Source organism: Haliotis rufescens, unplaced genomic scaffold (assembly GCF_023055435.1).
Source record: "Haliotis rufescens isolate VD_foot unplaced genomic scaffold, xgHalRufe1.0.p SCAF_12, whole genome shotgun sequence".
NCBI lineage: Eukaryota > Metazoa > Mollusca > Gastropoda > Lepetellida > Haliotidae > Haliotis > Haliotis rufescens.
Genome location: NW_025963802.1, coordinates 5,864,479 through 5,889,109, shown reverse-complemented (window position 1 = coordinate 5,889,109; position 24,631 = coordinate 5,864,479). Strand labels below are relative to the sequence as shown.

The 24,631-nt window shown below is 40.7% G+C and overlaps 1 protein-coding gene across 4 annotated transcripts in view; it reads left to right on the top strand.

The window, feature by feature from the left end:
• Positions 1 to 4,696: 4,696 nt before the first annotated feature.
• The window catches only part of LOC124141253 (hsp70-Hsp90 organizing protein 3-like), a 56,714-nt gene continuing 36,779 nt past the window's right edge, over positions 4,697 to 24,631 (top strand). For 3 of the 4 annotated variants that reach the window (XM_046509216.2, XM_046509217.2, XM_046509218.2), the window contains exons 1-5: positions 4,697 to 4,858; positions 8,044 to 8,135; positions 13,134 to 13,199; positions 14,539 to 14,587; positions 14,924 to 15,052. In XM_046509216.2, coding sequence (XP_046365172.1) covers positions 4,810 to 4,858; positions 8,044 to 8,135; positions 13,134 to 13,199; positions 14,539 to 14,587; positions 14,924 to 15,052 — 385 coding nt within the window. In that variant the 5' untranslated portion in view covers positions 4,697 to 4,809. Of the gene's footprint in view, positions 4,859 to 8,043; positions 8,136 to 13,133; positions 13,200 to 14,538; positions 14,588 to 14,923; positions 15,053 to 24,373; positions 24,460 to 24,631 lie in introns of those variants that run through there. The other variant, XM_046509219.2, reaches the window with a different exon arrangement.

Below are 24,631 nucleotides of genomic sequence, written 5' to 3'. Positions count from 1 at the left end.
TTCCGAGGGGTGACATCCGGTCTTGGGGCGACACACTCCCACTATTTGAATAACTGAGCTATCATCAAGATCGCAAATGATTCCGAAACAGACACAGTTGCCATGGTCCCAACTTAGTCACATCTGTCTGACATATATGTTGTAACGGCATCTATTGTCGCCGGGCATATATTGTCGCTGTCGACAATATATATGCCAACGTTCACGGCACTTATTGTCGCCAATCGTCACATATTATCGCCGGCGACTATCCTGGGGTGCAGTGATTTGAGAGGCCCTAGATAAGATAGATCTTTAGATGACACAGGATATCGTTAATGCGGACACATTTATGAAAACGTACCCTCAGTTTCCGATTATTAGATGTAATTGTTACTTCTATAAGAATGGATATGATCTTAAAACTGTTCTATAAGGAAATGCAAATCTAACTGAAGATATTATCTACGACCAGAAATGTTATATCTCATGAAATGGGTGGTGTTGGAATATACCTCTGATTCAAGAGTTATTAACTACATGTAGTGATATACAAGTGATACACCAGCTAGACATCTATAGATTGCTGTATAATTTTTTATCTGTAAAACTTTTGGAATGTCTGTGTACATGTATATATTTATCATATGACATTTATTTGAATATCGCTTCTATTTTACTAAGTATGTTTATTAAACCATTCAGTACAATGCATGGTGTAATTTATATTGGGAAAACCTTGTTTATAAATCCCCATCCACTATACATATGATTGTAGAAATATACACTGTATAACTTATATTATTTCTACATACAAATACATTACCTCTACAACAAACTGTAAAATATTTCTGCTTATGTTTCCAAATATAAACAATAAATATTTACACCTCTCAGTCCAAAGGCATGTTGTATACATGCCCTGCATGTACACACTACCTGACATATAATCTATGAGTGAGTGAGTATGGTTTTACGCCGCTTTTAGCAATATTTCAGCAATATGGATAACGCCCAGAAATGGTCAATTATAATTCTATTATTTATTGTCGCCGGTTGGAAATATATGACCGCCGACAATATATGCCGTGTCTCATTCACAACTTAATTACAGTTTGTCTACGTGCCCCTGGTCTGTGATGGGGCATCCGATAGCCGTGCTGCTGAACGCATGCGGGGACGTTTTTTTTTATCATTTTGAACGAGCCTTTTATCCTCTTCAAGGGGACACTGAAGGCACAGTCCTCTGAGGGCTCTGTAGAGTTGCCTCCCCTGGGCATGTCATAATCATTGAATCCCAGAATCGCCCCGACTTCATGATTCTAAGTATATCAGCATCAAAGTAGTGCTTGTGCATTTTACAAAATGGTAGCGATCTATAACACCGTTATTCACACTATATAGAAACTGATACGCCGACTTATACATAAACAGAACAGATATACTGTTTAAACTGACACCAAGATTTAGCTTTACACTTTATAACCTGGTAGGGAACCGAACGCGGCTTTTGGCGTGATGAGCGAAGTTAAATTGTCGACCCCACCACCCTAACAGTGTTTGTTCGTTTGTTGTTTAACGACGCACTCAGCAATACATATATGACGGCGGTCTATAAATAATCGAGTCTGGACCAGACAATCCAGTGATTGACATCATAAGCATCGATGCACGTTATTGGGATCGATGACATGCATCAACCAAGTCAGCGAGCCTGACCACCCGATCCCGTTAGTCGCCTCTTACGACAAGCATAGTCGCCTTTTACGGCAAGCATGGGTTGCTAAAGAGCTATTCTACCCCGGCTCTTCACGGGTCCCCTAACAGTGGGAGAGGGAGTGGTGGGTGTGGGCGTTTCTTTTCTTACTTCAGCTAATCGACACGTCTAACACTCTTATATTCGGACCAGGATCCAGTGTTTGTGTGTTCGAATCCTGGGTTTAGCCTGATTATGACTGACGGTTTGCTGGCAATAACAATTTGGTCAGTTTCTACAATTTACTTCCTTTTATACATTAAGCCGACACGTAGGGATATAACTGAAATACTGCCCAAAGCGGCGATTAACCCAACTCATGCTCGTTTATATAATTCTTCAAATATATATATTTATACTACTTATCTAGGTGTGTGCAATGAAACATGACCCAAGATAGAAAAATTGCAAAAGATTTATTGAGATGGTCCCCCTTACATGATCAGCAGGCTTTCTGTAAGTAATTAAGATATCTATATTCTTATTGTTAACTTAATACTTCGTTTTATCATATATTGGGTAGGTTTCTCGGCAGGATAAAGCCAACGGATAAAAAACGATATCCGTTGGGGTCATATGCGGATAGAGATGCAAATATCAAAGGTCAAGTAGGGACTACTTTCACTGTTTATAAACAAACACGGCGTCGCCCTCGTCATTCGGCGATCAAGTCAGAATTAACCATCGGGAATCTAGATAAACTACAGGGATAATTGCTATAATTATCACAAGAACAGTCTAATATACTGAAAATCAGTGTCTAACTGTGACGTAGCTAAGGCATTTTATAAGTTTTGGCAACTTTGGAGATATAAATTTCGAAACAATTTTGCGAGGGCACGAGGTCTAGCCTAGCGGGATCAGTAGCCATATCTGTGCTTGTAGACCTCTGCAGCTTAAAAAAAACCTTTTCCGCAAATTAAAATAGTTGGATTTGGCCGAAATATGTTTGAATTGTTACCTTGTTTCGTTTTGTCGCTGTGTGTACATCTGACTACACTTCTTAACGTTATGACAGGACAGACCGACTGTCAACAACGTCTGATCGTGGCCGTGACGTATCATAGACTAGGGTTAGAGTAGCTTCCCTTTGACAAAGGGGAGTTACTCTAGCGGACAGACCGATGGATTGCCGCGAGAGGCAATTAAAAAACACTTTTTGTTTTGCTTCGCCACTGTATAAGAAACAGATTTCAGTTCGAACTATATTGGCTACTGTCACTGTCCGACTGACACATCACTTACCCTGTGACGTAATAAATATTAATGCGCCCATTCCAGGAAAACTCGCAATGTTTCGGTAATGTTTGTGACAGAGGGAAAGCGATTTTGAATCACAGAATTAAAGAATGACATTATATGATAAAGAGGTTATCACGCTTGTGTGTTTGGGGATGGTAAATATCCTGCATTAGGAATAAACACTATGTATTTAGCTCGCCAAGGCTCGCTAAATACAATGTTTATTCCTAATGCAGGATATTTACCATCCCCAAACACACAAGCGTGATAACCTCTATGTATTCCGTGAAAACCGTGAAATTACAACCCGTCCCCACCCCCGTTTCCGTCTCCAATCACATTTCCGAGTCCTAGATTTGCTTTCAGTCGCTGTACATAAACTGAGACAAATTATGCCTTCAAAAAGAAAGTATATGTACATTCTTAAATACACTTCAAAGTGTAATGTCGCAGAATTGCTGGTTACAATAGCCGACACGAGCCCGGGGGAATATCCAAAGCTTCACCCTATGCATGCCTACACATTACCTTGATCCAGCATGCCAGCATAGTGTATAGGTGAATGGGTATTATTAAGGGTTAATGAGGCCTTCTATACAATTGAAATAATGAATACTATCGTATATCTTACAAAAACACTATACATGCGAGTATTGCTATTCTTTGCTAACCTAATTTTATGTTATTTATAGAACGTGTCTGTAAAAGGTGTTGCTGGAAGCAATTTTGACGAATGGTTTTGACATTGTTATACAACTACACGGGCTATATAAAATGCTTTCTCACGGCAGCTTTTCGGGGGTTTGGCTTGTCGAATGTTCAACTTGATTTGATCTCGGTAGTGACATGAGGTAGGTGCGAGTAATACCGTGTACAATGTGTGATTTTTTCACTCTATATCACATGTTCCCGCCGTGTATATACAGTGCGATGAAAAACTGGCAGTCCAGGCAACTTTGACGTAAGTCCCTCACAGATTATAACAAGTTTTCTTCGTTTTCCAATTTCAAGTTGTATGCATATCAATTTAGCAGTTACTAATTGCGCCAATTTCACATTTTTATCAATGGGACTAATTACATCTAGATCTTGACTGAAAAAAGGTTCTGGATCATGGAGCAAATTTTCTTTCGATAACGAATAGATGAAGCTGAAACATTTACTGAGAACAACGTTTTGCGGATGCCATATTCCTATTGAGGCAGATAACGTTTGTGAGTATGTTCTTATTCTATGCTCAGGTGCGTTAATTACAGAGCTGAGGTAAAGGGTGTATTAACACAATAACAAACAATAGCTTAAAACTAATATCCGCATGTATAATGCTTGGAAACGCAGGCCTCTCAATAAATCTTTTATATGCTTCCAATGTATATCACTTTAGATGTACCTGTCTGGTGATTATTGTCCCTGATTAATGTAAATATGTTAAAATATGTAACTGTGAAGGGATATCTTGTATTTTGTTCATAAAATATTGAATTTCATATTTAAAATCGATATGAAGATAGTATCTGTAACATAGGTCATAACGTTTAATGTGACGTGGTGAAAGCAAATATTAGTTGTCAGACAATAATAAATTCTATGACGAAATCGGGGGTTCTCGACTTTTCTCGCTCGTTCGCTCACTTTCGCGTCGCATTGGGAAACGCACGTGTTAATGTTTTGATCCCATGTGTTCTCGCGAGAAAATCCTTTTATATCACGTGACCATTGCCCATGAACCAATATGGCGGCCACCTGCCAAAGGAATTGGTGATTGTTGACAGTTACATTGGATATTACTTGATGTGTTTATAAAGTAAAAGAAATTTGGACGCTTTTGAAATATGGTTCTTTCTAAAGTCGAGGCATTTGAGCTACTGGAATTACCTGTTGGTAAGCACATATGCTGTTTCAAAACCAATATGTTTAAAGCGAAATCTGTCAACGTTGTCAAAATGACGGGAATCCCCGCCAATATTGTAATGTAATAGTTTAGTACTAGTTAGAATAACGACATTGTGAGAAAATCTATGAAATTATGTAATATACTTGTAAGATGTGATGAGAAAGGTGACGTTTGTCCTCCCGTATTCAGAAACGGACAACAGTGAATTCTTTCTCTGTTCATGATGGCACCACACGTCTCTGGAGATAACGTTAGCAGGTTTTCCTGGTTTTTACTAACAAACTCTCACACCAAACTTTGTTAGGGTCACTTTTATCAGACAAATGTGTAATTCAGAACTGAGTGTTTGAGATTAATCAAGTAATTTCTGTTATTTCTCTGTACTGTCAGTGCACATCCGGCTCAGTGTGTTGTGAAATATTTCACAGTCGACTAAGCTCTAGTTTAAGCCTATCCAAAGTATTCTATCAATGTCTTTTTATTAATTCTGTCGGATTTTCAGAGTATCAGTATGTCTGTTGTCATAAGAAGCATAAATTAACCAGAAACATTTGGGTTTACTATTATATCCTTTTCCATTCTTTCTGTGTGATAACAAAATAACATATTTATATAAGTTTGGTAACAATGAAATGCAACTTTTAAAGCTTCACATTCTTCTTGCCCACCAAATATAGAAGGGACTTGCTGGTTATCAGTCATAAATATGCTTTCATAACTTCCAAATAAGGTTCAACAGGATTAGGCAGTCATTTGTCTATTTCAAGAAATGTGCCAACTTTTACTTTCTGTTTCGGAGAATCAGACATGTGGGTCCTTTGTTTGTGAAGGTGTTTGGGGCACAACTGATCTTTGATCAAGAAACCTGTGACACATACAAGATATAGAACATATACAAGGGGTCAGTTTCTGTGTTGCCAAACATTGTTGAATATGTCAATCACTTGCAGTCATGAATATTTTGTGCACATGACTTTTAAAAAGTATTCTTTTGGGCCAGTAATCATTGGTAATGATGTTGGTTGACAATGTAGGACAAATTTTGTTTAACCTAAGAAAGTGTTAATACTGCTGCACAAATTAATTAATGATGATTGATTCGTTTCTACTCTAAGGAATTGATTGTGGAATCTGATACATGTACTTTTTGGTGATATTGATGGGTGTGTGTGTGTTTGTTTTTTGATGCAGCACTCAGCAATATTCCAGCTATATAGTATATGATGGTGACTTGTAAAAAATCGAGTCTGGAACAGACAATCCAGTGATTGATATTGTGAGCAGTGATCCCGATTATGATGACCCACAACAAACCAAGTTACCAAGACTGACCACTCGATCCATTTGGTCACTTTATGACCAGCATAGGTTGATTGGTACCTAATCTTTTCCCCGTGGGGTATATGGATGGTATTAGTACTATCTACATGAGAGCAAGTTTATATTAATGAAGGCTTAGACTTCACAACAACAATCACAGTGAAGTAACATATAAACAAGAACAGTAATAGGTCATTGTGACCTAGTGCAGTAACACTGGAGTCGGGTCATTGTGACTGCAGTTCAAACTTCCAGTCATTTGAATTTTCTATGAAATGTAAATGACAAGAGGCAACCATGACCTCAACAGGATAAGTGAGCTCGTGACTATGGAGTTTTTACCAGATTTATCTGTAAGTTTATGGAAATATGCTCAAGGCTGATCTATATTTATTAATAGCCAAGGTGAAAATATGGATTCAATTATCTCACAGATGTCCAGCTAATTTAGCAGTGAACAGTCTGTACCAAAGGAGAGCAATTTGTTGATTGATGAAAGATGTATAATATCTGCTCTGTTAGAAATATTGGGTAATCCTTGACATTTTCTGTAATTTTATTTAATCTAGGGGGACAGGGGTAGATATAAGTTTTAACATAAATTCATATGTACCCAGCAGGGCTTGGTCCTTTCAAAAGTTACTGGCCCTTCTCCAAGCTAACTGGCCCCAAACTAAATGTTGGATGCCATGACTGAGTTATCCAATGTTGGTTTCCATTTGCCTCATTTTGTGGCTATTTGACGAGCAAATAAAGATGATGATGTTGTATGGAACATTACAAAATGGCTGTCTGTTGTGTCGTTCTACAGAGGTGATCATGGAGTTAACCATTCACACAACCTCATCCCTACTAAATATTTTCTCATCAAAATTACACGATTCCCGAGCAGTGTCTAATTTGAAAAATTAAACACAGAGAACATGGAGAAGGGGGCACATTTTGACTTGCCAGACAGGCCATCCACTTTACGTTTGAGCAAGCATTTGTAATTTTAACTGGCCACGGGCCAACCGGCCAGCAGTTAAATTTGATCTCTTTGGATAGATTCAAAATTTTCATCTTTAATCATTGTTAATATCAGGGTTCTAATGAATATGACAAGGATCCCTTGACTTTCATTCTCAATTTTAAACATTAATCTGTAATTTACTGGAGAGGTTGATCTTCACCAATTTTAAATCCGGTAAACCATGTAAACTATTATGGTTAAGTATTGCTTGACAATACATGGAATGAATGTATTGTTGCAATGTTCTGTAATATATGAGTATGACGTAGGATCTGCTCATCAAATCCCAAATTTACCATGACAATCAGATCATCATGATTATGATCCTTGGTTGGTCAGCACCATTCCATCATGGGTTTCATCAGAGTCGTAAACATCCTAAATCTGCACCACTTTAGGATTTCCCCAAACATTATGTTGAGTGTTCAACTATTCAATACTCACTCACCTCTGTGACCCGTGAAGATCCGGGTTAGAATAGGTCTTCAGCAACCCATTCTTGCCGTAAGAGGCAACTATGCTTGTTGTAAGAAGCGACTATCGGGATTGGGTGGTCAGGCTCGCTTAGTTAGACTTAGTTGATGCATGTCATCGTATCCCAATTGCGTAGAGCGATGATCATGCTATCAATCACTGGATTGTCTGGTTCTGACTCGATTATTTACAAACATATAGCTGGAATATTGCTGAGTGCTGTGTTGAACAACAAACAAACACTCACCTCTGCACATTACAATTTATTTGAACACTTCAAATTTTACATTTGATTGTTGGTCTTGTTGAAATGTTTGTTTGTGATGTTGATGTGTTTAATATGATGTTGATATACTTGTCTATCAGTGGCTGACCAGGATTCTATCAGGACAAGCTACAAGCGACTAGCTCTTAAGTGGCATCCCGAGAAACATGGCAATTCAGCTGATGCAGTCAGGGTTTGTATTTCTTTATGAAAAATAATATTTCCTGAGCATGATTGGCAATGCTGGACATGCTTTAGTCTGCCCCAATAGAATATTTACATATCTGGAAAATCCAACTGACAAACCATTTCACTTACAGCCCTGATATTGCATAGTCAAGAAATCTCAACATGTGCTCAGCAGTAATAAAAATGAGATAAGACCAAATATATTTTTCAGTTTTAACAGGGTTAGAAATTGGCACTAGTCCTATAGTCCTTGCCAAACTGCCCAATGGTAAAGGTATCATAAGGACTAGTAGAAAATTGCCATTTTTAAGGGTTTTGCTATATGTTATCATTATAAGGACTAGTGGATGAAAACTGTTAGTTTCTAACGCTGGTTTTCATCTACCTACCAATCAAATGCATTATCATGGTTAACTGGAACACAAGTTTTATCATGTTTGGACAAATGTGAAAAAGGGATTATTCTATGATAAGTCTGGGATTTTTCTTCTTTTTTTTTCACAAGGTGTATTGTAATGTTTGCAACTGAAAATGATTTTATGAAAAAGTGATTATTTGTTTTTCTTTCTTTCTTTTTTGTTTAATGTGTTAGAATTTCCTAAGCAGTATTGTGATGTTTGCAACTGAAAATGACAGGGAACTAGTCCTGCCCTAGAATACTATTTGTTCAAGATAGGATGAGGTCATTGTGACCTCAGCTGGTAATTTCTGTCAGCAGCCCCGAGACTTGGTGTGTTTGTTAGTATAATGAAGCTGTGACACCTACACAGGTTATACAATTTGTAACTCATTGATTAAATGATAGTGTCAGCCACATGATATGATGATAGACATGCATAAAACATGCACTATCCACTTGCACTATCCACTTGCTCAATCATAAAAAGTGCTCCATTCAGCATGTTCAGTGTGGCAGAGTGTGGATGTGTTTGTCACAATTTGTAAAACATTGTCTGTCCCAGAAAAAATGCAGTGGGATCTACACAAAATCCTTATTGTCCACCAGAAGTCTTGAAAAGTGCGGGGTCCAAACCAAATCATTGGCTCCTTTTAGAGAAGAAAAATGTATATGCTTGAAGCAGTGATGAAAAACATATTTGGTCTCTACAAAAAAATACAGATGTCGCATGTGTCAGATGTCAGTTATGTTGGTAGTCGCTCAACTCCGATGTGTTCGGTTAACACTTCAGATGCTTCCATATTGCAGTATACTAAATAACATCTCATTTACATATGCACATTTACACGCTATTCATTAATGATACATTAGATTGCTGTGCTCAAACATGTCTGTTTAAAGAGTGCATGCAGTTTATGGGCTGCTTGTGATATTCTGGCGAGGGACCCCAGGCATTTAGCTATATAAAACAGGCACCAGTGCAACCTTTTATTGAAAAATGCAACCTAATATTTATGTCATGGACCAATGCATGTAGAACATTTTCAGATATGTGTCTGACTAACAGTTACTTTTGCACACAGCAGCGATCTTTGAACACTCAGTAATTCAAAGCTTTATGTACCATACTACACCACTAATCAATGTGTTATGTGTAATTTGTCATGCTTTCTTGGGTTTGACATCCTCAAACTGTGGGTACTTCAAGATAATGTTCTCCTGTTCCTGTTACATTTTTCTAACATCATTAATTCATTTGTAAAACCTTGACACAGTTATCAGAGATCTGAGATTTTTATTTAATTTAGCCTTGTTATACATCAACTTTTCAACACTGATCAGGGTGTTTTCTAGTCATAGTTGTGCATGTTGTAACTTGTACTTTTAGAGCCATGTGCAATTTGGTTATCAGAAATTTTGTGGCATTTCTTGACGAAAATGGAAGGTCAAGATAAGTCATTATGAAATTAACCTTAGTTAGCTGATTAAAAAGGCTTGTCATCACAAATCATGCCATGATCTTGAGGATAAGGGGTCCTTTTGGAACATGTGGCTTTTGCTGTAGTGTGTTTCTCAAACTGGATAGAGCTTGTGCCCAGGTCTGTGGTTTGATCCCGAAGACCATGTCATAAAGACGTTAAAAGATGGTACTAGCTGTTACCCTGAGTGGCACTTGGCATCAAGAGGATAAATCAAGGACTGGTTGGTTCAGAGTCAGTATTCTGTGTCTGAGTGGGGTATCCATGTTAAACTGCAGCATGGTGTCTCAGTGGGCCTGCTCTATAAAACTGGCATAAGCCCAGGCTTTTACAAGCAGCCCCCTCACCCGCAATACACACATACACAGCTGTATAAGTGCAATAATCTTGGATGCGACATTAAACCTTATTTCACTGCACCTTTATCCCCTGATGGTGGGAATGCAGCAGCTGGTGTTTGACTGTCTCACAGTCCCTGAACCATATTATTTTCCATTTCATCCAGCCCTTTCTGTAATGCAAAAGCCCTAAATGAAGCAAGTCTTCATTTTCCTCAGGGTCTGAATCTCCCATCTCACTGGGGCTCCTTTTCAATTTACATTCCAGAGTTCTTTTTTCTATCAGAAATATATATTTTCAGAGACTAAGCATCAGTCTTCAGCTGGTGTCTGAACTGATCACTGTAATTAGTGTTAATAGGTTTAACTTGGTTGTATTCCCAGTGGGCTAAATATGTGACATACTTGATGTGCCTAAACTAAATTGATACAAGGCCTAAATACACTAAGCATGTCGTTAATGATTTTGAGTAGGATTGTAATCATTGATCAGTTGTTATAATGAGGGGTTTTCAACCGATCTGTCATGCATTATACATGTTATTATCAGTCAGGTGATATTTGTGTATTACTATATCAAGTACCTGTTTTGGCTGACCTGTGAAGATCCGGGGTAGAATAGGTCTTCAGCAACCCATTCTTGCCGTAAAAAAAGACTGTGCTTGTTGTAAGAGGCGACTGATGGGATCGGATGGTCAGGCTAACTGACTCATCAGTTACTTTGGGGGCACGGGTGGCCCAGTCGTCTGAAGGCGCCGCGATTCGCTGTGCGGAGTTGCGTCCCTTGGGCACGCCAGAAACCTATGATTGTGGGTTCGAATCCCAGTTTGCCCCGATTATGTTTCAAGGTTTGTCAGCACCATACCTGTGCTCGTTGGTTTCAACGTAGTGGTAAACGTCTGAGACATGCATCACTTGGGGCTTTCCTCCCACATTAAGCTGCCACCCCGCCATATGACTGGAATAATGTTAAAAGCGGCGTTAAACCCAACTCACTCACTCACTCATCAGTTACTTGGCCCCCCATAGGTGGCGTTGCAGCAAGGGATGACTGTATGAACAGTGTACAGTGATGCCACTCAACATGAAACTTTTACTGACTAAACATTAGTGATTTTGCTGAGAGACAAATGGCATTAGGATATTAAAACGATTTTATCAACCCTGATAGGAAATTTGTCCGTACCATTATGTCCTGGGGGCTGCTTAATGTGATTGTTTGAATTTGAGCTCTGGCGCCACAGTAGGACTTTGTCAACAGTATGCTAAGGACAGATCTTAGGGATGTCATACATTGTGTCATACTTGATATTTCTCATATAGTATATCAGTGTATACCCCATGGGAATTTTTCACACATGAGACTGGAATACCTTTAAGTCCAAGTATACTCAGTATTCAGTAGTGTCACAGCTTGTGTACAAGGTGACTTGAGTATTTATGAATGGCAGGCCCTCGATCATATCATAGGTCAAGATATGAAATATGGTTTTCAAATTTCATTATTTTGGATTAATTCATGAGAAACCATTTTCCTATAACTTACGATTCACTCTCAATAATTAACTCAATACCTGTCATATGTCATGGCTGTGTCAAATGTCAAGGTCTTTTTTAAGGTCAATTTCAGATGGGAATGTTTTGGGCATTCAGGAAAAAGCGGGGATGGGACAAACACATTTCTAGTTACTGAAATGGAATAAACTCTGAAGGACATTTTGGAATATAATAATGTCCCAGAAAATGAACTGATCTGAAACCCTGAACCTATAACCATGATAACATATAAGGCCATATCCCCCAAAGCCTGACATACTACTAATAGCCCTGTCGTATCTGTATCTGTAACATTTAGGGCTGGCTAAAAAGATTGACAATCGAAATTGTCGTCGATTGGAAGAAATATTAACGATTATCGATATGAAATTGTTGTCATCAGATGATTATAAATTACATAAAATATTGTGATGAAATAATGTTTAGATTTACAGAAACAGTCTTGTTATTGTCAATGATGTCAATTGTGGAAGACAGAAAGCAACTGTTTTTGTTATATCTCAAATGTCCAAATCTATGCTTTACCATGATAAATGTGTCACTGCTCACCAGTGGCGTGAAATATGTTGATTGCTTTCAAGACTTTCTTGCATATTTGCTTAAAGTTACTTCTCCGATATTTATTGATAATTGATTAATATTTCTTTAGCATTAATCAATCTCTATTCTCCTATTTGGCAGTACCAGTTTGCCTCTGCTCTTTGAGGGGGTCTTGGGGCCTTCAGATTTGTCATTCTAGTAATTGAATTAAGGGACTTCCGACATTATAACTTTACAATCATCATCGATTAGTCTTATGAGGATCCTTGAGTGTCATCCTGAATCTCAAATATTGACTACTTGGGTCATCATCAGAACAGATATTGTCACCTGAATATATACTACTCAATATTTGCAAAGGATCACACCTTTGATTAAGGATGACCATAGCATGATCAGACAGCTGTCAGTCAGTGAAAAACAAAGATATTAGTAATGTTGTCAATCATTTAATGGCATAATGTCTCATTGGTAAACAGTTTGTAACGACATTCAGAACTTATCATGATCATGATGATGATACCACTACAACTTGCAACTGTATCTTGGCCACCAGGGGTTTTGGTCCTTAGCAAATGTTGTGTAGTATATACTACAGAACTAGTCTGTTCTGCAAATTTGTCACATTATTTTGTCGTGTTTCTTACATTGCATGTATCTGTACATAATATCAACTGTTGTCATTTCAGAAGTTCAAACAAGTGAGCAATGCATATAAGAGACTGCAGACAGATAGCCAATCAGATATGACGCTGGTAAGTGCCACACTGTCATTGGTCTATTTATAGGTCTTATTCCCAAGGCTGTTTGTGTCAGTGATGGCATTACTATTCCTGTCACAATTGGGTCTGATTATACTGATTGGGATTAACGTCCACATTTCATATTTTATGACTGTTAAGTGTGTCAGCCTCTGCTGGGATTCAACTGTAATGTAGCTCACTGTGAGAGCGTGTGTGTTATAACACCGTATTCAGCAATATTCCTATTTTTGTGTGATGACGTCCTGTAAATAAGTGTGTCTGGCTCAGACGATGGATAGATGAAAAGAGGAATGTACCACATCTTCGGGTACAATGACACACTATCAACCAAGTTGTTGAGTCTGACAATCGGATTCCTTTAATCAACGTTTACGACCAACACTGGTTACTGAGGATCAGTTCTAACCTGTTCTCCATGGTCCGTGAGTGGATATGGTTGTGTGGCACTTTCAGCAAGATGCTAGCAATATCATGATGGGGGACATCCAGAATGGAATGAAACCTTTAAGCCACTGGGGTCAGTGGTTCAGCCTAGTGGTTGAGATTTCGCTTATAAAGTGAAAAAGTTGTTTTTTTATTTCTGCTTGGGGGCTGTTTGTGAAGCAGCCCCAGGTGTGATTTGACTGGAAAAGTTCCAAAAGAGATAAAACCCCTACTTGGGGTTCAGAGAGTGGATGAGTATGGTTTAACACAGCTTTTAGCAATAATCCAGCAACATCACAGCGGGGGACACCAGAAATGGGCTTCACACATTGTGCCCATGTCTGGAATCGAACCTGGGTCTTTGGCGCGGCAAGCAAATGCTTTAACCACTAGGCTACCCAACCACCCCTACTTGAGGTTCTGCTGTAGTGGGACCACATCTGTGGTCTAGTGGATAGGTCGGTGGTCCAATTCTTGGCGGCGTCGTACCAATAGATGTTAAAATATGGTACTTGTTGTTACCCTGGCGCTCTCCAATAAGGGGATAAAGCAAGGTCTGGTCCGTATATAGTGGCGTATCCATGTTAAACTAAGGCATGGTATCTCAGTATGATGGAAAACCAGCAATAATCTAGACAAGTACAAGCCGACACACACGCAAACGTGCATGCACCGTTGCACGTCACTGTTTAAGTGCAATAATCTTGAGTGATGTTGAACCCCATTTCACATCACCTTGACTGTAGTGGTTATAACTATCACAACAAACTGCGGTGTAAAGCTTGATTTTATCACTCACTAACTCTTTTGAAAATTTGAAATTTGACAAGGGAGGTAACTGCTGTTTCATGTTTAGGAGTATTATGTTTCTGACCACATGTCCAACCTATTTTCTGTCTTGTTTCAGGATGAAATGTTACGGATGTTTCAAGAAGTATTTTTCTCTAAATCTTTGGGTGAGTTGAATTATATCACATTAATATATGGCAATGTTATAACTTTTAATACTGATCTCCATGCCATGCTTGAAGCAGAGACAGTTTGGATCTTCAGTTTGAAATCATGCTTTGATTGAAAGTTTCTGCTTTGAATGATTGACCATTTCAATTACATCAAACATGCAATAGTGAATTACATAAAAAATTAAATTCTGTATGAAATAATCAGTGATAATGCTTTCTAGAAATAATGCCATCAGAAAAATATCAAGCAATCACATGAAGTAAATCAAGTGATACTAACAAACCGTCTTTAGACCTATCTTAAATTCTATTGATTCTTTCTTGTTTTAGGTACTCTTAATGGGTCTGGGTATGACACATCAGATGACGATGATGACGATACAGACGACTCCGATGACGACATCCCCTACCCCTTGTATACGGACAAGATCAGGCTAAAACAAGACTTGAAGAAAAAAGGTAACCTTGATCATGTTATGGTATGTCAATGTGGAAAATATTCACCTGAGACAAGGGAGGCACCTGTATTATACTACTCAAAAGAAGTAGGGACCACCTGATTTCTTTCTGCCGCGATTGGCTGTGCAGAGTTGCATCCCTTGGGCACACCAGAAACCTATGATTGTGGGTTCGAATCCCAGTTCACCCCGATTATGTTTCTAGGTTTGTCAGCACCATACCCATGCTTGTGGGTTTCACTGAAGTGGTAAACATTTGAGACCTGTATCACTTGGGGCTTCCCTCCCACATTAAGCTGACCGCGATATAACTGGAGTACTGTTAAAGCTAGGGCTGGTTATCGATATGGATTACTCAGATCGATTATCGGTAGTCACTTATCAATCAATAATCGATAAATATCGAAGAATTCTATTTTGGTAAAATGACATTACAGAAAAATGGCAATTCACTTCTCCGGAGACTCAGTGTTTCAACAATACGCACGTTACATCGCATTTTTAGCGATGAACAATCTGAGTTTAAGATTCATGTCGTCAAAGACAATTATTATTTGTATAAAGTGAGAATAATTGAGAAATTAAATGTAATTTCACCTGATATAGTCGTTTGTCATTTATGTAGAGTATTCACGAAACTATTCAGATAAAAAATCATCAAATATTCCGCCATTGTGAATGTCAGGTGTGTACAGGTGTGTGCTACGTAGTAGGTTGTACTAGGTTCACAGGTGTGATACGTAATAGGTCAGGTGAGTGCTACGTCATCGTTTTCGTGGTGGGGCACAGATTGGGTTACAGACTGATATTAAACAAACATTGTGCGATTATAACGATGTAAGTTTGTATACCCTTGTAATAATGTAGTAATGATCGTCTCAGCACTAATGTTTTACGAAACTTTCTCATGATTACTATATATTGATTAGTCTAATAGTCTTAAGTCATGAAATAAAAAAAACACGAAGAATGCACTTTTAAAATAACTTTATAAACGTTCAGTTGGAACATCGGCAATCGGTGTCAGTCACCAACTTTGAGAAACAATCAAACTATGAACTTTAAAATGCGTAATATCAATTCATTTTGTAACTGTATAAAGTATAAAGAACTAGTTTTAAATTTAATATCAATTCATTTTGTAAATGCAAAAAAATAAAATACCTAACAGCAATTCATTTTTCATGTTTTTGACTTTTGTGAATGTACCGCTAAATATCAAAACGCTAACACTTGAAAACTTATTTGTATCTGGCAAGGTCACTTGCCTCAAATACGACAAATAGTAATGAGTTCATTTGGTATTGAACATGAAAATCATCACTGATCAAAGACCTTTTTAAGGTTTTTGTTCAAGAATATCAGCTTATCGACATTGTCTGTTTTCAAGCTGCTTCGTTGTTTATTGACAACAAGTCCCGCGGCGCTGAAAACCCGCTCACTGGGGACCGATGTGGCAGGGATGGAGAGATAACGCTTGGCTAGCACTGACAGTGCTGGATATGCCACTTCCTTCATCTTCCACCATTCCAGGGTAGACATGTCCCCGGATAGCCGGGATTCCTTCAGATACCTACATATCTCCTCTCTTGCCCGTTGATTATGATCTACAGCAACTTTCTCCACTCCTGTGACAATGACATCTGAGAACCAGTCGTCAACTCCAAGTGACTTCGATTTTATGCTGTCAGATTCAGTCTTGATCCTTTTCACGGGTGGCTCAGTCTCAACTGTCACCCCAGACTTGCTTGAATCTGTACTATCTGCAGTATCTGGAACGTTGGGAAAATCTGGCAATCGGGGCAAGTCGGGAAGGGCTGGTTCGCTCTCAGCTAAGTCAGCTTTCTCCTGCTTTATGCTCAAACGCATTGGTGTTTCTGACAACTTGCGATGTACTTCTGTCACTTCTCTTTGTAGCTGATCCTCTGCTGCAGATTTTTCATCCTCAGTGATACAAGGTATCCCATTGTAACGTGGATCCAGCAGCGTTGACGCTATGAGTGTTTTTCTGAGTTTGTCTTTGGTGTAACGTTTGGACAAGTTAGCTGAAATTGCCGATTTAACAGCTTTAACAAGCCTACTGTCCCCATCCTTGACAGTCAAATGAACCCTAAGCTTGTACATCATTGGCAAAACCATGGAAACACTCGGCAGAGTAGCGTCACACAGAAGGGTTGTAGCTTGCTTTAATGGCTGCAAGACACGGATAATATTTTCTGCTTGGTCCTGTTCGGAGGGATCTAAAACCAGGCCACGTGCGTCTTTCTTAAGACTTTGATCAGTGAACGCAGCATGGATTGCTGCAGTTTGCTCCAGCAAACGCGTTAGCATATAAGATTGTGAAGTGGTAGTTGCAATAACTCCTGTTTGGAATGTAAGACATTTGTGGCCAGCGGACTTCTTTTGAAATAACCAACAAGGTGTCTGCAGCGAGATTGCAGTTTGCTGAGACTAGCATTTGCGTTCAGACCCGCCTTTGCTGCTAAGTTCAAAGTATGGGCGACGCAAGGAATGTGTATTGTGTTTTCAAACATGCCAATGGCTTTAACAACGTTTGCTGCATTGTCTGAGACAATAGTGAAGGGATCGAATCCCCAATCTGCAACGGATGTTTTCAAAGCCTCATGCAAGTGTTCAGCTGTGTGACTACCGGGTAACTCGCGTGTCTGGAGTACGTAGTTGACAATTTTCCAATCATGTATGAAATGTGCAGTTATTGTCATGTAAGATTCCGTCGCTGATGATGTCCAGCAGTCAGTTGTTGTAGACACATCAAACGCCACCCTCAACTGCATCTCAACCATTTTTCTGGTATCATGGTACATTTTGGGTATAATCTTGTCCTTGAAATAACTACGAGAAGGCATTTCATATCTCGGCTCTGAAACCTTTAGAATCTTACGGAACGACTGGGACTCCACAATGGAGACCGGCCTCATGTCGAGCACGATATGTTCAGCTATTGCATTTGTAATGGATTCAGCTTTGGGGCTGTGCATAGGCAATTTTACTGCACTAGCATTTGGGGAAATACACTGTTGTATAGTTGGTTGCCATTTTTGACCTGTTTTTGAACCATGATACTTGTCGATATGGACTTGCAAATTAGTAGTATTGCCGGTATACTTTACTTTAGTAAAGCACTGCCTGCACACAGTATGTGATTTATCAAGTTCTTTATCAGTTTCGTTTCGATGGAAACCAAAAATGTTCCATACAGCACTTTTTGCCTTTCCGGGGAAATTATGAATTTTTGCTGCCATATCGTAGAAATGTCAAACCCCACATGGACCTCACGTGGGCTGTGAGTTGAGAACACCGGGAATAAACGAAAACTATGATCATTGAAAAAAACCGAAACAGGCTGGAATACGTAGTTACCAAATAGACATAAAATTTGAAATTTTATAAAATAGAATGGGAAAAATTCTTTTTTAAGAAATAAAATATTATGAAACCTATTTTAATCACGATACTTCATACTATTTCGAAAATATACATATTTTCTAAAATCCTGACTCCGCATTTAGATGCCAGTGACTAAATTTGTAATTACCCACTATCAACACGTAATGGCGTCGTCGTTCGATTCAAAGCAGAACTTTTTACTTTTTGAAACATTTGATTATTATTTGCGACTAAACATAAAGCGAAGGTGAGAAAACAGTATGGCCCCAACAGTATGTTAGGGTGAATCTGTTTATATCGAGCGATAATTACAAGGACAGCAAAACAAATAAGCCTTAGTCAAATGTGTTGCAGTAAAAACTTTTATTTGTCGAAAAAATACATGTCGTCATTATCGATAGCATTATATTCATATCGATAATCGTCACAACCTTCTTCCATCGATGATAATTACGATTATCGATCTAAATCACCAGCCCTAATTAAAGCGGCGCTAAACTGCTCACTCACTCACTCCTGATTTCTTTCATATTACTATCTTTGATCTGTCATGCCATGACAGATTAACAATAGTAATATGAAAGAATCGGGTGGTCCTTAATTTGTTTAGTAGTATATATTGTGCTAGATTAGACAGTGATCTGCTTCTGTTTTAAGTCAGTCAGGCTAGTATGCAGGCTTTCCCATTATCAATATTTGAATCCTTCAACTCCAGATTAGGGACTGCACCCAGGATATAAAATGGTTGGTCCTCAAAAGGCAAGGCATGATAAGGGCCTGTTTTGGCCCAGAGGTTCTGTATGATTTATAAAATTAGCAACACTTCCATTATGAAAGGACCGCCTCCGTCGGGGTTCGATCCCTGGCCACATCATACCAAAAGACGTTAAAAGATGGTACTTGTTGTTACCCTGTCTGGCACTCGGCATTAAGGGGGTAAAACAAGGACTCGTTGGCTTGGAGTCAGTACACTGTGTCTGAGTTGGGTATTCATGTTAAACTGCGGCATGGTATCTTAGCATGCTTAGTGGGCTAGCAACATAAATTGGCATTAGTCCGGACGAGTACAAGCAGCCACACACACGTATGTGCCTACACATCGCTCCGTAAGTGCAGAAATCTTGGACGCGACGTTAAACCCCATTTCACATCACCCCACCTCACCTCACCACTATGAATGTATGAAAGACAGTGTTTCAAAAGTTGTCAGCCATTTGAACATTCCTTAAGTATACGATTTGACTTTTTTTTATGGGGCCAAAAGGGCCCTCATTCTACCTTGTCCTTTCAGATTTAGATCTGAAAACACATATAATGTTTATCCCCCCACAGGGATTCCTAGTTTTAATTGGCCTTCAGCTACTTATTCCTTTTTTACGGCCTCACAAGAGACAACTGGTGGATCAGGTGACGAGATTCAGTGATTGCTTGTCTTCCAACCCCTACGTCATGGATACTGTTCATGATATCAATCACTGGTTTGTCTGGTCTTGAGTATTTACAGGTTGAAATAACTGGAATATTTCTGAGGGAAGTGTTAAACGACAAATAAACAGATGCCTGTGTCACAACAGAACATATTGTTATTAACATGATCCTTTCTTCATGGTCTAATGAAACAGTCTGTCTAGCCAGTTTACACGTTTCTGAACACATGGTACTTGCAGTAAGCATGGTAAGACTTACTGAATCTTCCATTCATGTTAATGATTTCCAATAGTATGATTGATGTATTGTTACCATGGTTACCACACAGTGCTCAGCATATTTGTGATATTGATTGAAGTCTGGCTTGAATTGATTTTGCCTCTTTTTCATTTAGACCTGATTATTGTGAACATGTTTGCCAAGGGGTAGGATTAAACTGATTTATTTGCTTACACATGGGGTTATCATCTATTTCTGAATCTCAGTTGATCCTGGCAAAGACTCAACAGTCTGTCTTTGTTCATCTGGATACCATCCTGAGAGCAGTATTCAGTACTTGTCGAAACGGCAGACTAATAATGATTAGGTGGTCCTAGATACCTTCTGTTTTCTGACTTTTATGTCCCATTACGTGACCCAACTCTCTGTGTGACCCGACTCGCTGTGTGACCTGACTCACTGTCTTGACTTGCTGTGTGACCCAACTCACTGTGTGACCCAACTCTGTGTGTCCCGACTCGCTGTGTGACCTGACTCACTGTCCTGACTTACTGTGTGACCCAACTCACTGTGTGACCTGACTCACTGTCCTGGCTTGCTGTGTGACCCAACTGCTGTGTGACCTGACTCACCTTCCTGACTTGCTGTGTGGCCTGACTCACTGTCCTGACTTGCTGTGTGACCTGACTCAACTTCCTGACTTGCTGTGTGACCTGACTCACTGTCCTGCCTTGCTGTGTGACCCAACTCGCTGTGTGACCTGACTCACCTTCCTGACTTGCTGTGTGGCCTGACTCACTGTCCTGCCTTGCTGTTTGACCTGACTCACTGTCCTGACTCTCTGTGTGACCCAACTCACTGTGTGACCTGACCCACTGTCCTGACTTGCTGTGTGGCCTGACTCACTGTCCTGCCTTGCTGTGTGACCTGACTCACCTTCCTGACTTGCTGTGTGACCTGACTCACTGTCCTGACTTGCTGTGTGACCCAACTCACTGTGTGACCTGACCCACTGTCCTGACTTGCTGTGTGACCTGACTCACTGTCCTTTCTTGCTGTGTGACCAACATGCTGTGTGACCCAACTCACTGTGTGACCTGACTCACTGTCCTGACTTGCTGTGTGGCCTGACTCACTGTCCTGCCTTGCTGTGTGACCTGACTCACCTTCCTGACTTGCTGTGTGACCTGACTCACTGTCCTGACTTTCTGTGTGACCCAACTCACTGTGTGACCTGACTCACTTTCCTTTCTTGCTGTGTGACCTGACTCACTGTGTGACCTGACTCACTGTCCTGTCTTGCTGTGTGACCCAACTCGCTGTGTGACCTGACTCACCTTCCTGACTTGCTGTGTGAACTGACTCACTGTCCTGACTTGCTGTGTGACCCAACTCGCTGTGTGACCTGACCCTGTGTCCTCTTTTGCTGTGTGACCTGACTCACTGTGTGACCTGACTCACTGTCTTTCTTGCTGTGTGACCCAACTTGCTGTGTGACCCAACTCACTGTGTGACCTGACTCACTGTCCTGACTTGCTGTGACCCAACTCGCTGTGTGACCTGACTCACCTTCCTGCCTTGCTGTGTGACCTGACTCACTGTCCTGACTTTCTGTGTGACCCAACTCGCTGTGTGCCCTGACTTACTGTCCTGACTTGCTGTGCGACCTGACTCACTGTGTGACCTGACTCACTGTCTTGACTTACTGTCCTGACTCACTGTGTGACCCAACTCTCTGTGTGTCCCGACTCGCTGTGTGACCTGACTCACAGTCCTGACTTGCTGTGTGTCCCGACTTTCTGTGTGACCCAACTCACTGTATGACCTGACTCACTGGGTGACCTGACACTGTCCTGACTTGCTGTGTGACCCAACTCGCTGTGTGACCTGACTCACTCTCCTGACTTGCTGTGTGACCCAACTCGCTGTGTGACCTGACTCACCTTCCTGACTTGCTGTGTGACCTGACTCACTCTCCTGTCTTGCTGTGTGACCCAACTCGCTGTGTGACCTGACTCACCTTCCTGACTTGCTGTGTGACCTGACTCACTGTCCTGACTTGCTGTGTGACACAACTCGCTCTGTGACCTAACTCACTGTGTGACCTGACTCACCTTCCTGACTTGCTGTGTGACCTGACTCACTCTCCTGTCTTGCTGTGTGACCCAACTCGCTGTGTGACCTGACTCACCTTCCTGACTTGCTGTGTGACCTGACTCACTGTCCTGACTTGCTGTGTGACCCAACTCGCTGTGTGACCCAACTCACTGTGTGACCTGACTCACTGTCCTGACTTGCTGTGTGACCCGACTCACTCTCCTGTCTTGCTGTGTGACCCAACTCGCTGTGTGACCTGACTGACCTTCCTGACTTGCTGTGTGACCTGACTCACTGTCCTCACTTGCTGTGTGACCACACTCGCTGTGTGACCCAACTCACTGTGTGACCTGACTCACTGTACTGACTTGCTGTGTGACCTGACTCACTGTCCTGAATTGCTGTGTGACCCAACTCACTGTGTGACTTGAATCGCTGTGACCCAACTCGCCGTGTGACCTGACACCTGATGTGTCCTGACTGTGTGACCTGAATCGCTGTGTCCTGACTTACTGTGTGACCTGAAAGGCTGTGTGTCCAGACTTTCTGTGTGATCCGACTTGCTGTGTGTCCTGATTCACTATGTGTCCCGACTCGCTGTATGTCCCAACTCTCTGTGTATCCTGACTCTGTGTGTCTTGACTTTGAGTCCCGACTTGCTGTGTGTCCTGACTCACTATGTGTCCCGACTCGCTGTATGTCCCGACTCTCTGTGTGTCCTGACTTGCTGTGACCCAACTCGCTGTGTGACCTGACTCACCTTCCTGACTTGCTGTGTGACCCAACTCGCTGTGTGACCTGACTCACCTTCCTGACTTGCTGTGTGACCTGACTCACTGTCCTTTCTTGCTGTGTGACCCAACTCGCTCTGTGACCTGACTCACTGTCCTGAATTGCTGTGTCTCGACTTGCTGTGTGACCCAACTCACTGGGTGACCTGACTCACTGGGTGACCTGACACTGTCCTGACTTGCTGTGTGACCCAACTCACTGTGTGACCTGACTCACTGTCCTGAATTGCTGTGTCCCGACTTGCTGTGTGACCCAACTCACTGGGTGACCTGACTCACTGGGTGACCTGACACTGTCCTGACTTGCTGTGTGACCTGACTCACAGTCCTGACTTGCTGTGTCCCGACTTTCTGTGTGACCCAACTCACTGTGTGACCTGACTCACTGGGTGACCTGACACTGTCCTGACTTGCTGTGTGACCCAACTCGCTGTGTGACCTGACTCACTGTCCTGACTTGCTGTGTGACCCAACTCGCTGTGTGACCTGTCTCACCTTCCTGACTTGCTGTGTGACCTGACTCACTCTCCTGTCTTGCTGTGTGACCCAACTCGCTGTGTGACCTGACTCACCTTCCTTACTTGCTGTGTGACCTGACTCACTCTCCTGTCTTGCTGTGTGACCCAACTCGCTGTGTGACCTGACTCACCTTCCTGTGTGTGTCCTGACTCTGTGTGTCCCGACTGTGTGCTGACTCGCTGTGTATCTTGTGACTCTGTGTGTCTTGACTTTATGTCCCGACTCTCTGTGTGTCCCAACTCACTAAATGTCCCGACTCTCTGCGTGAACTGACTCTGTGTGTGACCCAAATCGCTATGTGACCTGACAACTTAAGGAATATTGGTTTCAATGTTTCTTATAAAGGCATCATATTTGGTTCAAATGATTCAGACTTTAGTGTCGATTGTTTTATCCTCGATATTTATGCTAAAAATATATCAATGCTGTCAAAAGGTTTTGTTAACTAATTATCTTTGTTCACATTTGAAACTGTTGACTACATATAAAGGTCAGCTACAGTGCAGTGGCAGCATTTTGTATTTTGAATTTTTTCTATTGATGTGGTTTTGTATCAAAATAGGGTTATCACAGCTTTGTCAAAAGATCATCATTTTCCGCTGAAATACGGGAAAAAGGTACAGGTATTTTTATCCAGTGGCAGTTGCTATGGTTACACTAGCCAGTAATGATTGATGATTCACTCGACTATTTGTCAACCCCCATTTACTATCTGGACTAAAAAAAATAGGGTAAACCAAAGAAAAGAATAAAACTTGTCTCAAATCAATAATTCTAGAGTTGATGTCAAAGCTGTCTTCAAATGCCTGCAATAAATAATGCATGGCCGAGACTACAGTATATTGGTATGTACCCGCTTCATGCATCTAATACACTAGGCCATTGTTGAGGTGGGATATGTGGACTGACGGCGGCCTCTGCACTGTCCGGCTCAGTGATCATATATGTAGGTGTTCCATTTTCTCTTTTATTCCGATTTTAAGCCTTCTTTGTGAATTGGGGTGGGGGAGGAGAGAAAGAACAGGTCCTCTGTCTGTACCCCTTTCTTACTTGGGGGGTGGGGGAGTGGGTGCAGGTGGTCAAAATGGCTACTGCTTATTAAAAGTACATGGATGGAC